Source organism: Schistocerca nitens, chromosome 9 (genome assembly GCF_023898315.1).
Source record: "Schistocerca nitens isolate TAMUIC-IGC-003100 chromosome 9, iqSchNite1.1, whole genome shotgun sequence".
In the NCBI taxonomy this organism is placed as follows: Eukaryota; Metazoa; Arthropoda; class Insecta; order Orthoptera; family Acrididae; genus Schistocerca; species Schistocerca nitens.
The window spans coordinates 399934515-399946523 of NC_064622.1; the positions used below are offsets into that span (position 1 = coordinate 399934515).

The window sequence follows — 12009 nt, forward strand, 5'->3', positions numbered from 1 at the left end:
GTATTCTCCAACTTAATATGGCAGTCGCATATGCTGTCTCAACACCAACTGAGAAACATCTACATTTTGAAGAATTCAAAGGTATGAAGCCTCAAAAAAGCACCCTATCAAAAAGCAGGTGGACGCTTTATGTATTTGACTGTAGTAAGACATCAAGAAAGCTTTCTTCTTGCGAAATTTGCACCAATTTTCTACATGTTTGCAGCTTCAGAACTATTCACAGGAAGGATAATATGACACTATTGTCCTCTTTGGATGGATACACACTGTAGTTCTCGAAGACGGCAGTGTAAGCCGAATGGTTTAGCATTTATCGTAAAATCAAACTTAGTTGTTTCTTTGCACACAAATTTTAGAATGGGAACTGTGGCAACCTGAATTAGATTTCTCAAAAAAAAATCTATGAACTACATATTTGTCACCAAGGTCGTCAGCCTTATAATTCTGCAACAGTGAAAGCTCACCCTTTGGTATTTTCAGTGATGGGTTTGTCTCTGAACTGTAAGCTCAGTCTCGATGCACAACCCAGTCTCCCAAATCCCATGCGATGTTGTGATTCTCAAACTAAACACTGAAATCTCACCCTTTGGTATTTTCAGTGATGGGTTTGTCTCTGAACTGTAAGCTCAGTCTCGATGCACAACCCAATCTCCCAAATCCCATGCGATGTTGTGATTCTCAAACTTCAAACAGACAGCAGTTGCATATAGAGAAACTGAAACCTGAAGAATATATGGACACTTTACCTAAAAGACCTAAGAACAAATTTAATAGAGTCACTATACATTTTGAAGAGTTTCAGCTGACAAACCTGGAGCTCTGACAGATCTTCACTTTTGCAGATCAAACAAGCATTTGTAAAGTTCTGAATTAACTATGGTGATGCAGTTAATGGTTCATCATAAGCTGTGTACAGGTGTGCTATATTGATCATTATGAGGCCAGCAGCTGGTCAACAGGCTCTAATTGGACAAGCCAGTTCAGAGGCTGTGTGCAGAGGATGAACCACCACTCAAAACACAGTAATGCCTCCTCACAGTGAAACAAGTCTTTGGAAGTATTGGGAAAGCAACAGTCATTGGGGTTTGTTGATAGACCACATAGAGAGAGAAGACATTAAGACATAATTTGTCATGTGGGCAGTAAGTTGCAGGCAGTCTACAGTGGCAATGGTAACTTCCAAATTAGAATACTACATGTTTATAGATACATACCTTGTACATAGCATATTTGTTGAACAAACATGGATCATGACCAATCAGTTTTGTCTCTTTTGCTCGATCTAGGACGTACACAAGAGAGAAAAACTTCTTTAATATGAACTTTTTCATAGCTTGAACATATGCTGTATCATACATATGCAGAGCTTTAGAATGGTTGTATTTCTGTTTGATGTAACGGTCTTCCAGAAAATTGTGCACGAGAAATGCTGTTAAGCCTTGCACATCAGAGTTGGATGATAGTAAAATATTTTTTCCGTAAATTGTTTCTAGGCCTATTCGCAGCCACAGAGGATTGTAGCATAGAAGCAGTTTTAAGATATACTGCTTTAGACCTAAAAAATGAGCAAAAACATGTTTTCACAGAGCAAAAAGTGTGTTATGTTTAAGCTGTTTTAGTTTTCAGAAGCATACTTACCGATATCCTGTAAGAGTGCTTTATCATCACGGATATATAGTACTTTTTTCTCTATTCCTGCAGTTACTTTACTCAAAACTTCCACAACTTCATTCGACTTGAACAGTAAACGAGCAGCTTTGCGCAGTGAGTTCAGCCTCTCATTGGTGTTGTACAAAGAGGAAACCACTTCACGGCTCTGTGCCAAGTCAATTTTCTGTTGCTTAGATGTTTGTTTCCAAAGTGCAACAATATCCACTATAAAGTAAAAGTTTTAATAAGCTTCAGCAAACAAAGGAAATTTTGATAACATTGGAATGGCCTGCAACTGCAACAAGAACATTTAATACTACTGTAACCAGTTACAAAACACACATTGTAGTCAGTCTGATGGCCTAGCTATGGGTTTCTTCTCCTGGTCCTATATTATCTGAAATTTTTTCCTGGGCAGTTTTGAACAAAATGAGCTACAGAAAGCACCACTGAATTTCAACACAAGTTGGTTCAGATATGTGGCTAACACATTGTCTTTATCAACTGGTACAGCTAAACAATTAGATACATAACTACAATAGTTAAACTCCCAACATAAGAAAATTCAGTACACAAGGGAGCTGGAGGGCTGTTCTGCAAGTTTCCTGGACCTTATATATATATATATACATTAGCATAAAGAGACACTTATTCAGCATTTACAGAAAAACCATAGCTACAACTATAGTAATCCCTCCAAGTTCCGATTACCCACACAGTCTTAAATATGCAGCTTTCCATTCACTGGTGCTTCACCTCATAGCTGTCCCATTATCTGAATCTGCATTTCAAACAGAACTACAAACCATCAAACATACCGTCACTTAAAAGAAGGTGTTATTAGATGAATGATGAACACTAACTTCAGTTAACGAAGGTTCATTCAGCACTTGCACATACAAGAGCGTGGAGCGAACTGCCTCTGGATAGAACATATACGGTAGATATACAGTTACAGAACATTACAGTAAAAAGATTCCCGACAGTTGTGGATACTTCTAGAATGTACTCTAACTGTATATAGAAATTAAAATTTTACAATTCAGTTGAGTTTTGAACTCACGACCCTCCATGCAACAGTCTTCTGCAACATTGCTCCCTCCTTAAGAGAACAGCGTCTCGGTGTTATGTCATCCTAGTTCAGGAACGAGTCATCTGTCCTGCATACTCTGACTCCCGATCACTGATGTTTGCCGTGGCGGTGATCTTAGAAATTCCCTTGCTGCTGAGCTCTTCATCACCTTTCCGCTTGTTGCCTGTCTCTGGAGCTTCGAATTTACCCTGGGTGGCAGGATCCTTGTAGAGCTTCATTCGAAGGACGTGGACTGTATCTCTGATCTTTCATCGTCTTGTGTCAGGGTCAAAATTGTCTACTTCATAAGTAACATCAGACAACTGTCTTACAACCTTATGAGGTCCAAAGTAGCGCCTGAGGAGCTTCTCAGAGAGACCAACCTTCCGAACAGGAGTGAAGATCCAGACAAGGTCACCAGGCTGGTAGACAACAGGGCGGTGGCCCGCCTCATACTTTCGGCAATCGTTTTCTTGAGCCCGCAGCGTGCAGAGTCAAGCTAACTGCTGAGCTTCCTCAGATCTGGTTAACACCTATCTGATGTAGTCATCGTCCAAGTCATCAGGATGTAACAGAAACACAGTGTCTATTGTTATAGTCGCCTCACGCTCATGCACCAGGAAAAATGACATAAATCCGGTGGTGTCTTGTTTGGTGGTGGTGTAGGCAAACGTCACGAAAGGTAGCACCTCATCCTAGTTGCGCTGCTCAACACTGACGAATATTGATGTTGTCCAAGGTCTTATTAAGGCGTTCAGTAAGCCCTTGAGTTTGCGGATGGTAGGCAGTCATCATGTGATGAGCAATGTTGCACCGACGGTTTATCTCTGTCACAAGATTGAATTTAAAAACTTTCCCTCCATCCATAATTAATGACCCTGGGCCACCATGTTTTAATAAAATGTCTTCTACGATGAATTTGGCTGCCTCGAATGCTTCGGCTGTTTTCGCGGCTTTTGTAATGGCATAGTGTGTCAGATAATCAGTGCAAACAATAATCCATCTACTACCACTAGCAGACGTTGGAAATCGTCCGAAGAGGTCAATCCCAACACACTGGAAAGGCATTTCGGCTGGTGGAATTGGTGTGAGTCGGCCAGGTGGTTTCTCAGGGACTGCCTTTCTCCTCTGGCACTCTCGACAGCGACACACAGTGACTGACACTCCTAAATAAACGTGACCAGAAAAATCTCTTGCGGATTCTATCGCATGTCTTAATAAATCCTAAATGTCCGGCTTAAGGTGTGTCATGGAATTTCTGTAGAACATCTTAGTGCATGTGTTTAGGAATTACTGGTAGCCACCTCTTTCCAAACAGATCAAAGTTTTCCTTCCAAAGTAATCCATTTACTACCTTAAATTGTCCTTTCACATCCTCTGACCAATTTACGGTAAGCATAATTTGAGATATCTTGGCGTCCTGCTCAGCAGAGAGATCCTGGAGTGCAGCGAGACACTCACTATCTTAATCAGTCTTTATGCTCTTGCACAGGGTTTCTTGAGATACAGTCAGCATCTTGGTGTTTTCTCCCACTTTTGTAACTATGGTAATGTCACACTCTTGAAGACGTAGTGTCCACCTGGCGAGTCGTCCTGTTGGATCCTTAAGACCCGTCAACCAACAAAGTGAATAATGGTCTATAACAACTGTGAATGGCCTTCCATAGAGATACTGTCTAAATTTGCACATGGCCCAGATCACAGAAAGACACTCTCTTTCTGTAGTTGAGTAGTTTCTCTCGGCTCTCTAAGTGTCCTAGAAGCATAGGCTATAACATTCTATTTTCCATCAAAAATCTGCACCATAACAGCACCGATCCCACACCCACTGCCATCTGTGTGTAGTTCTGTAGATGCTCTCTCATCATACGGACCAAGTACAGGGTCTGTCGCCAGAGCTTTTTGCAGCACATAGTAAAAATCTTGTTGAGCACCACCTCGGATATATTTAGCATCGGTTTGTAACAACTCTTGGAGTGACCTGACTTTGATACAAAAGTCTTTGATAAAACGACGGTAATAAGAACGTAATCCGAGGAAGCTTCTCACATCTCTAACACAGGGTGACAGACAGATTTGAACTGCATAGTACTGAGGGCGCAGTGGTGGGAGGTGGTCGTGGTGGTGATAGTACTGATCCACACAAGACACCATTTCATTTACTCAGTCGCTACGCAGCAGTGGGACTTGCAACATCGAGTGTTTGTCTATGACAGTTTCGTGAAAAGTGGTGAGTCTATTATTGCTACGCAGCGATTGTTTCGAGTGCGGTTTAATGTCGGTTGACATGCAGCTGTTCCCAGCCATAACACAATCCTCAGATGGGTGGAAAACTTCAGATCAACTGGAAACATACTGGAAAAGAAGCATCCTGGCCCGAGACGCAGAGTAACGGCACCAGGAAAAGTTGAAAGGGTAAGGCAAGCGGCAGTCAGAAGCCCAGGACGGCCAGCTAGACGTCACGCTAGTGAGTTATGAATCAATCGTGAATCGGTTAGACAAATTTTGCATAAAGAATTAAAATTCCATCCCAACAAAATGCTCATTGTCCAACAACTTAAGGAAACTGATTTTGCTGTATGAGAAGACTTTGCTTACAGAATGCTAGTGATTTTGGGATAGAATGAAAATGAAATTTTATTGATGAGCGATGAAGCTCATTTTCATTTAAATGGGACTGTGAATAAGCAAAACCTACGTCACTGGGATCCAGAGCATCCACACCTTATCCACCAGCGTCCTCTACACTCACCAAAAGTAAAGTCTGGTGTGTTCTTTGCTCTGTTGGCATTGTTGGACCCTATTTTTTGAAGAGAACGGGGCCACAGTTGCTGTTAATTCGGTTCGTTACATTCGTATGCTTGAAAACATTCTTGAAACCAGAACTAAGAAGACGACGAATCCCTTTCAAATGCATTTGGTTCCAGCAGGATGGGGCAACATCACACATCGCAAACACTTCAATGACAATTCTTAGACACATGTTTCCTGGCTGGATTATATCACGTTTTGGCAATGTTCCTTGGCCTCCCAGGTCTCCCGACTTGTCAGTCTGTGACTTTTTTTCTGTGGGGGTACCTTATGAACTGTGTCTATAACCACAAACCACAAAATTTGGATGAGTTGAAGAATGCAATCACTCAAGAAATTGCTGCCATCCCTGCAGAGATTTTAGTCCGTGTGATGGAGGATTCTGAGAAGAGACTTGAGTCCTGCATTCAAAATGATGGGCATCACCATGACAACATTATTTTTCACAAATAACTTTGTTAACTAAAATGGCAAATAATGAGCTTTGATTTCATGTAAATAAACATGCATTAATTTTAAAGTTGGCTTTAAAAACCGTCCATCTCCCGTGTGTCAGCCTGTACTTTTAGGAATAGAAAATTCCACTGTAGATCTCAACTTTTCTGGGTCTGGTCGCACACCTTCATTTGACACTAGGTGTCCAAGTATTTTGATTTCTTTTGCTCCAAAGAGACATTTTCTTGGATTAAGTTTCAGTCCACCTTGTTGGAGACACTTAAGAACAGCCCTCAGTCTTTTTGTGTGTTCTTCAAATGTCATCATCTAAATAACAAAGACACATTGTCCACTTCAGGTGACTTAGAAGATTATCCATCATCCGTTCAAAAGTTGCTGGTGCATTACACAAACCAAACGGCATTACCTTAAATTCATACAGGCCCTCAGGGGTGATGAATGCAGTTTTCTCACGATCAGCCTCATCAACTTCGATTTGCCAGTATCCCGAATACATGTCCATAGTTGAGAAATCTAGTGTATCGTCAGTTCGAGGAAGACGGTCAACTTCTTTTTCAGTTATCTTATTAAGCTTCCTGTAATCAACACAAAAGCGCCAACTGCCATCCTTCTTCCTGACGAGAACCACTGGCGATGACAATGGGCTCTACGAAGGCTGAATGATGTCACTCATCATCATTTTCTCTACCTCGTCGCAAATTATTCAACGTTACATTGCTGACACACGGTATGCTCTCTGGCTTATTGGTTGATGATCTCGAGTGCTAATTCGTTACTTCACCGTCAATTTGTCTAATTTGGTCTTCACCTGTTGATTGAAGCATTCAGAGAACTCTTGAAGAATGGCAAGTAGCTTCTTCTGTTGTTCTTTAGTGAGGTATGGTGATAGTCGAACTAGAAGATCTTGTCTCGTAGTGGTAGCGCTAATTTCGCCCACACACTCGGCATGGGAGATTTCTATGATGGTCAGCTGTTCTGCAATTAACAGAGCTCAGCATTTGCTACACACTTGCATCTTGGAAGGATCTGCAGTTCTTGGTGTCAGTTAACTATGCACAATTCACCGAATCTGTTCTTAAACGAGACGACAGAGGCTGGAATGACCAAATTATTCTTCAGTGGTATGCTTCTCTTATATTTCGCTACAAGATCCATGGGCTGATGCATGGCATGACACATGACAGTTACCTCTGTATCTCACTGAGCATAATCTTCAAGTGACCACACTCTATAATTGCCTGAGAAGCTTTCAAAAAGTCCCATCCGGGAATGACGTCATGACTACACTCTTTCAAGACGATGAATTCTAAGGGCTGTGTATGGCCACTTATACCCACACGAATAACACATCTTCCTGTAGGTTTTACATATTTCCCATTAGCCACCTTCAGCAGAGATGTTTTGTTGGCGACGAATATGGTTTTCTGCAACTGGCGACAGTACTTCTCCGAAATTACTGACTATGATGCTCCGGAGTCCACAAGAGCTTGGGCTGGTCAGCCAGCCATGAAGATATCAACATAGTTCCCTACCATTTTTGTAGCGATCAACTGCAGAGGATTTTTCTCTTCAGCGGCCTCACCTCCAAGGAAGGTAGCACCCTTTAGTTTTCCTGGTTGCAGCAGCTATATGATCGGCTGGATCTTCTAAATGGCAATGGAGACCTCGATCAGCGTGTTGGAGAGTGTCCTCTCCAGCAGCTACCTTGTGGCTTTGGTGACCTTTGTCACCCTGCACGCACATCATCTTGTTCATCTTCGTCATCCCGGAATTGGCGTCGGTTAAGATTGGTCTGCTGTCATCTGGTGCAGGCGTCATCAAATATCCGCCGCCTTTCTTGACAATAGCGCACCATATGTCCCAGTCGTCTGCAGTGGAAATATCCTGGTTGGTTATCCTGGGTCCTCCAGACGTCAGTCTTCCTTGGTGTCCAAACATGTTCCTCATGCGGCATTGTAGGAACGTAACTTCGCCTGGGTCTCGACTTTTTTACCGTTTTAAAGAGAAATGAAAGACGAGAGATCGGGTTCAATGTCTGTTCCACTTCCTCCCTTACGATCTCTTGAAACGTCTCAGTTTTTTGCTCGCCGTGCAATCCAAGTGCCTTCTGAACTTACCATCTAACGAACAACACTTGTGAAATCAGTTTCTTCCTCCATCACAGACATCAATACAATGTTTGGAGGCCGTTCAAACTTCTTGCATGTAATTCTTTCTTGATGCATTTTCTTGATATACTGGCAACATTTTATGAAGTCGTCTGCTGTTGAAATCTCCTTCAGGTGTAGGGCGTGATACATGTCCTCAGCAACACCCTTCAAGAGATGTGTGACCATATCTTCCTCCTTCATCCTAGAATCCACTATTTTACACAGCTCCAATGCGTCTTTAATGTAGGATGCTGCTGTTTCTCCTGGATGCTGCACCCTGCATTTTAATTTAGCTTCAGCCTTGTACTTCTGTCATCGTGTGTCACCGAAATACTTGCTCAGTTCCGCCTGGAGTACTTCCTAGCTTGTGAAGTTCTCCTCGTTGTTCTCATACCATTGCTTGGCAGTGCCCTCCAAGTAGAAAAATACATTAGCCAAACACACGGCATCATCCCCTTTGTTAAATTTGGCTATATGCTAATAAACCTTCAGCCACTTGACTGGGTCTTGGCCATCATCACCAGAGAACCCGGGACGATGTCTCATGTGGTGGCACACAGTTGCTGTCATCGTAATGTCCTCTTCTTCTTCTGTCTATGATAGATTGCAATCTGTTGAATATGGCTCGAACTCTGGTTTCTCGCCACGTAAACAGCGCCTCTGTCGTGGCCTGATGGGAGCCACTGTGTCGTCGATAATGTGCGCTATCACAGGTTCCAGAACATAGCGCCTCCACCAGAATAATGTCATGTAGAAGAAGGTGTAAGTAGATGAATGACAAACACTAACTTCACTTAACGAAGGTTTATTCAGCACTTACACATACAAGGGAGCGGAGCGAACTGCCTCCGGCTAGAACACATACAGTATTTATACAGCAACAGGACATTCCAGTACAATGATTCTTCACATTTGTGGATACTTCTAGAATGTAGTCAAACCGAATACAGAAATTAAAATTTTAAAGTTCAGGTGAGTTTTGAACTCACGACCCTCCATGCAACCACTACACCACTAGCTAATTAGCTTCTTCTGCGATGATATCACTTGAAGTAATTGCTACAGGTTTTCCCTGAATAATAGTATACCACGAAAAAAAGAAAATCTGTAAAATTACACCAGTTCTATATGGTGGCCAATATGAAGACATCATTCCATTTGCCGGCAAAAAGTTGAAGGCTCTCAACAATAGACCTGCATTTTATAATACTAGCAGTATATAAAAATTTTTATTCAATGATTAGGACAAATTTCAAGCCTTGGCATAGAGTTGCATCTAAAAAATCACATGGAAGCATTGTGAGTAGCTATATATTGGTCAGTCATGCAAAACTGTATCTAATATATTATCTTAACATGTGATAAGCTGGAGATTAAGAAAGGAAGACTCAACCCTTGCAGATCATCTTTTAACAGAAAACCACTCACAGGATGTAGAATGTGAAGTTTCACATTCTGTAAAGCAAGATGAAACTTCTGGAAATATTGAAATCAGCCAACATGACAAAATGTTAGCTTAGTACTAAATGATCAAACTATTTTCAGTTTCCGTGATTTTAAATCAAGTTATAATTATTAGATTGAAATTGTAAATTTAAAATTTTTGTCATCATTTGTTAAATGTACTGTTTTCTTTTTTAATGTAATTATTTCTGCATGACAAAAAATGTAATACATTCCTATGTAAACACTCTACATGATCATTTTTGTACTTTCCTTGTAAGCTGCATAAGACCTTACCTGTTTTTGCAACATCTCTCACCTGAAGATCGCCTAAGAAGCCAAAAACTGGTTTGAACCAAATAAAATTTTGCAGGACATCAGGAAGTGTTTCCTACTTAATACAAGTTATTCTTCTCCTTGTATATTATGTTGGAGCAATAGAGAAAGTAAAGCTAGTGTACTGGCACTGTGTGTGCTACTGAAAAAAAATCAACAACAGTCTCATCTATGCAGAAAGTATCAAAGAACAATGGGATGCTTTTATTCATACCTGTTACTGATTCAGAGTTGCAGGCTAAAGTGGCTGGTGGTGTTAGCAGTGAATTCAGCCATTTTATGAAGTGTCTTTCACATGCATCAACCCACTGTTGGTCATAATATGCATTCCATGTCAGAAATGGATCTAGAGAAGAAACAGAAATATTTGTATTTACAACGTTTCCAATAAACGTTGCCATGTTAGTTATGTTTTCACATTTCACTCTCTTCTGTGGCACCTTCTTCTTGTGATCCACAACAATAACACCTCCAGCAACATTATTTTCTGTAGTTGCATGACCCCGATGTATGCCAGTACTTTCTTTCAGGGCTTGCTTGACACCTGAAGAACAACAAATAAGTGTCACCACACTGTCTCTAAAACAGATTAATCTGACAATGAAAAATCCAGGATGGAATAATGACAATATTTTGAATATTCCTAATATTGTCACAGACTAATCTGAAGTAGCAACTTGCAATAACGTATTTTAGAATGAACTATGTTGACTTTTACATAGCACACAAAAAGAAAAACTATATATTAACCGTTTTACCTATCACTACATGAAACTAATCGTGCTATTTACTGAGGTGCAACCCGTACGGTTATGAGACAGCCAAAGTCACTTCTACTTCCAGTCATCTCTATCAAAATCTGTGTGGATTTCAGAAATGCCTGCTGTGAAATCAAGCTTACTACTCCTTTTTCCAAAGCGCAAAACAGTAAGAATATAATGGCAATCATGTGCATGCTGCATGAATCTGTATGGCTTTTGATACAGTTCTGCGTTAGTGATTAACCCAGTATGTTCAAAGCTTAGGCAGTACTGGATAAAAAATGCCACTGGATCATGGATTTGAAGTTAAGTAGGATTCATTACGGAATGGTACAGAAACCTAATCAGAAGCATAAGTAACATCAGACATATTTTACTTAATTGCTACAGGACTACAGAATGTACACACAACGCACAGTACTGACAGGTGCGGTTAAGTAGACCGAAAACTTCAAAAAAATATTAATGTTAAGTAACTACACATTTGTGGTGATAATTATTTTATTTCGGTGAGTGCAGGTGTTTGCCCGCAGGGGAACAGCAACTGTAAGAAAATGAAACTGTGTAGCAGCTGTAAGTTACATTCAGCTTGTGGCTGTTCCACAGTTTTAATCTTTTATTTTAATTATTATATTTACAATTTGAAAGGTCTTCATTTGTGGCAATGGCTGCATGCACAATATTCCCAACATCTAACTGAATAATAATTCTTTTTGGTAGGACAGATCTTTTAACCTTTTTAATGAGCTTAAACTTTTATTCACATAACTGTCATAAAACAACTGATGTGCCTAAGCCTTACGCATGTCCTGCACTGGCCCTCCCCATTTACGATTGCTTTAATTGAGCAATTTGTTAATTATAGAGTTGTTTAAGAAACTGATTGGGCATGCTACGGGAGAGAATGCACCGACAGAAAGGAAGTGGGCTAGATGTACAGATACAGATGTATGGATCTTATGGAATATGAAGTAGATATGTAAGTACAGCACTATGGCAATTTATCTAATTACAGACCGAATAAGCTGTGTATACACTATGCAACTATACAAACATTTTATGAAGAAGAACTACATAAACTAATTTTAAACAGCAAATTTGTGAATGCTCAAGACATCTATACTACAAATTTTTTAACAAAGTGTTGAAAATGGTATGCATTACATGTTTCCTCCATTACAAAATTGTTCTACAACAAAATCTTTTATATTTCTAAATTATCTATATCTATAAAAATCGTGTAGTGTACGAACTTTCTTCAAAAAAGGGAAGGGGGAGAAGACAAGACAAGCTGAAGAAAAGAAAAGGAACAAAAAATAAACCACTTTGA

At 40.4% G+C, this 12009-nt stretch overlaps 1 protein-coding gene across 1 annotated transcript in view; it reads right to left on the reverse strand.

The window, feature by feature from the left end:
* Positions 1-12009, reverse strand: part of LOC126203363 (protein abnormal spindle-like) — a 153228-nt gene that overhangs the window by 60296 nt on the left and 80923 nt on the right. The window contains exons 7-9 of the mRNA XM_049937660.1: positions 10133-10462; positions 1639-1875; positions 1215-1555 (exon numbers count right to left, since the gene is read on the reverse strand). Coding sequence (XP_049793617.1) covers positions 1215-1555; positions 1639-1875; positions 10133-10462 — 908 coding nt within the window. The remainder of the gene's footprint in view (positions 1-1214; positions 1556-1638; positions 1876-10132; positions 10463-12009) is intronic.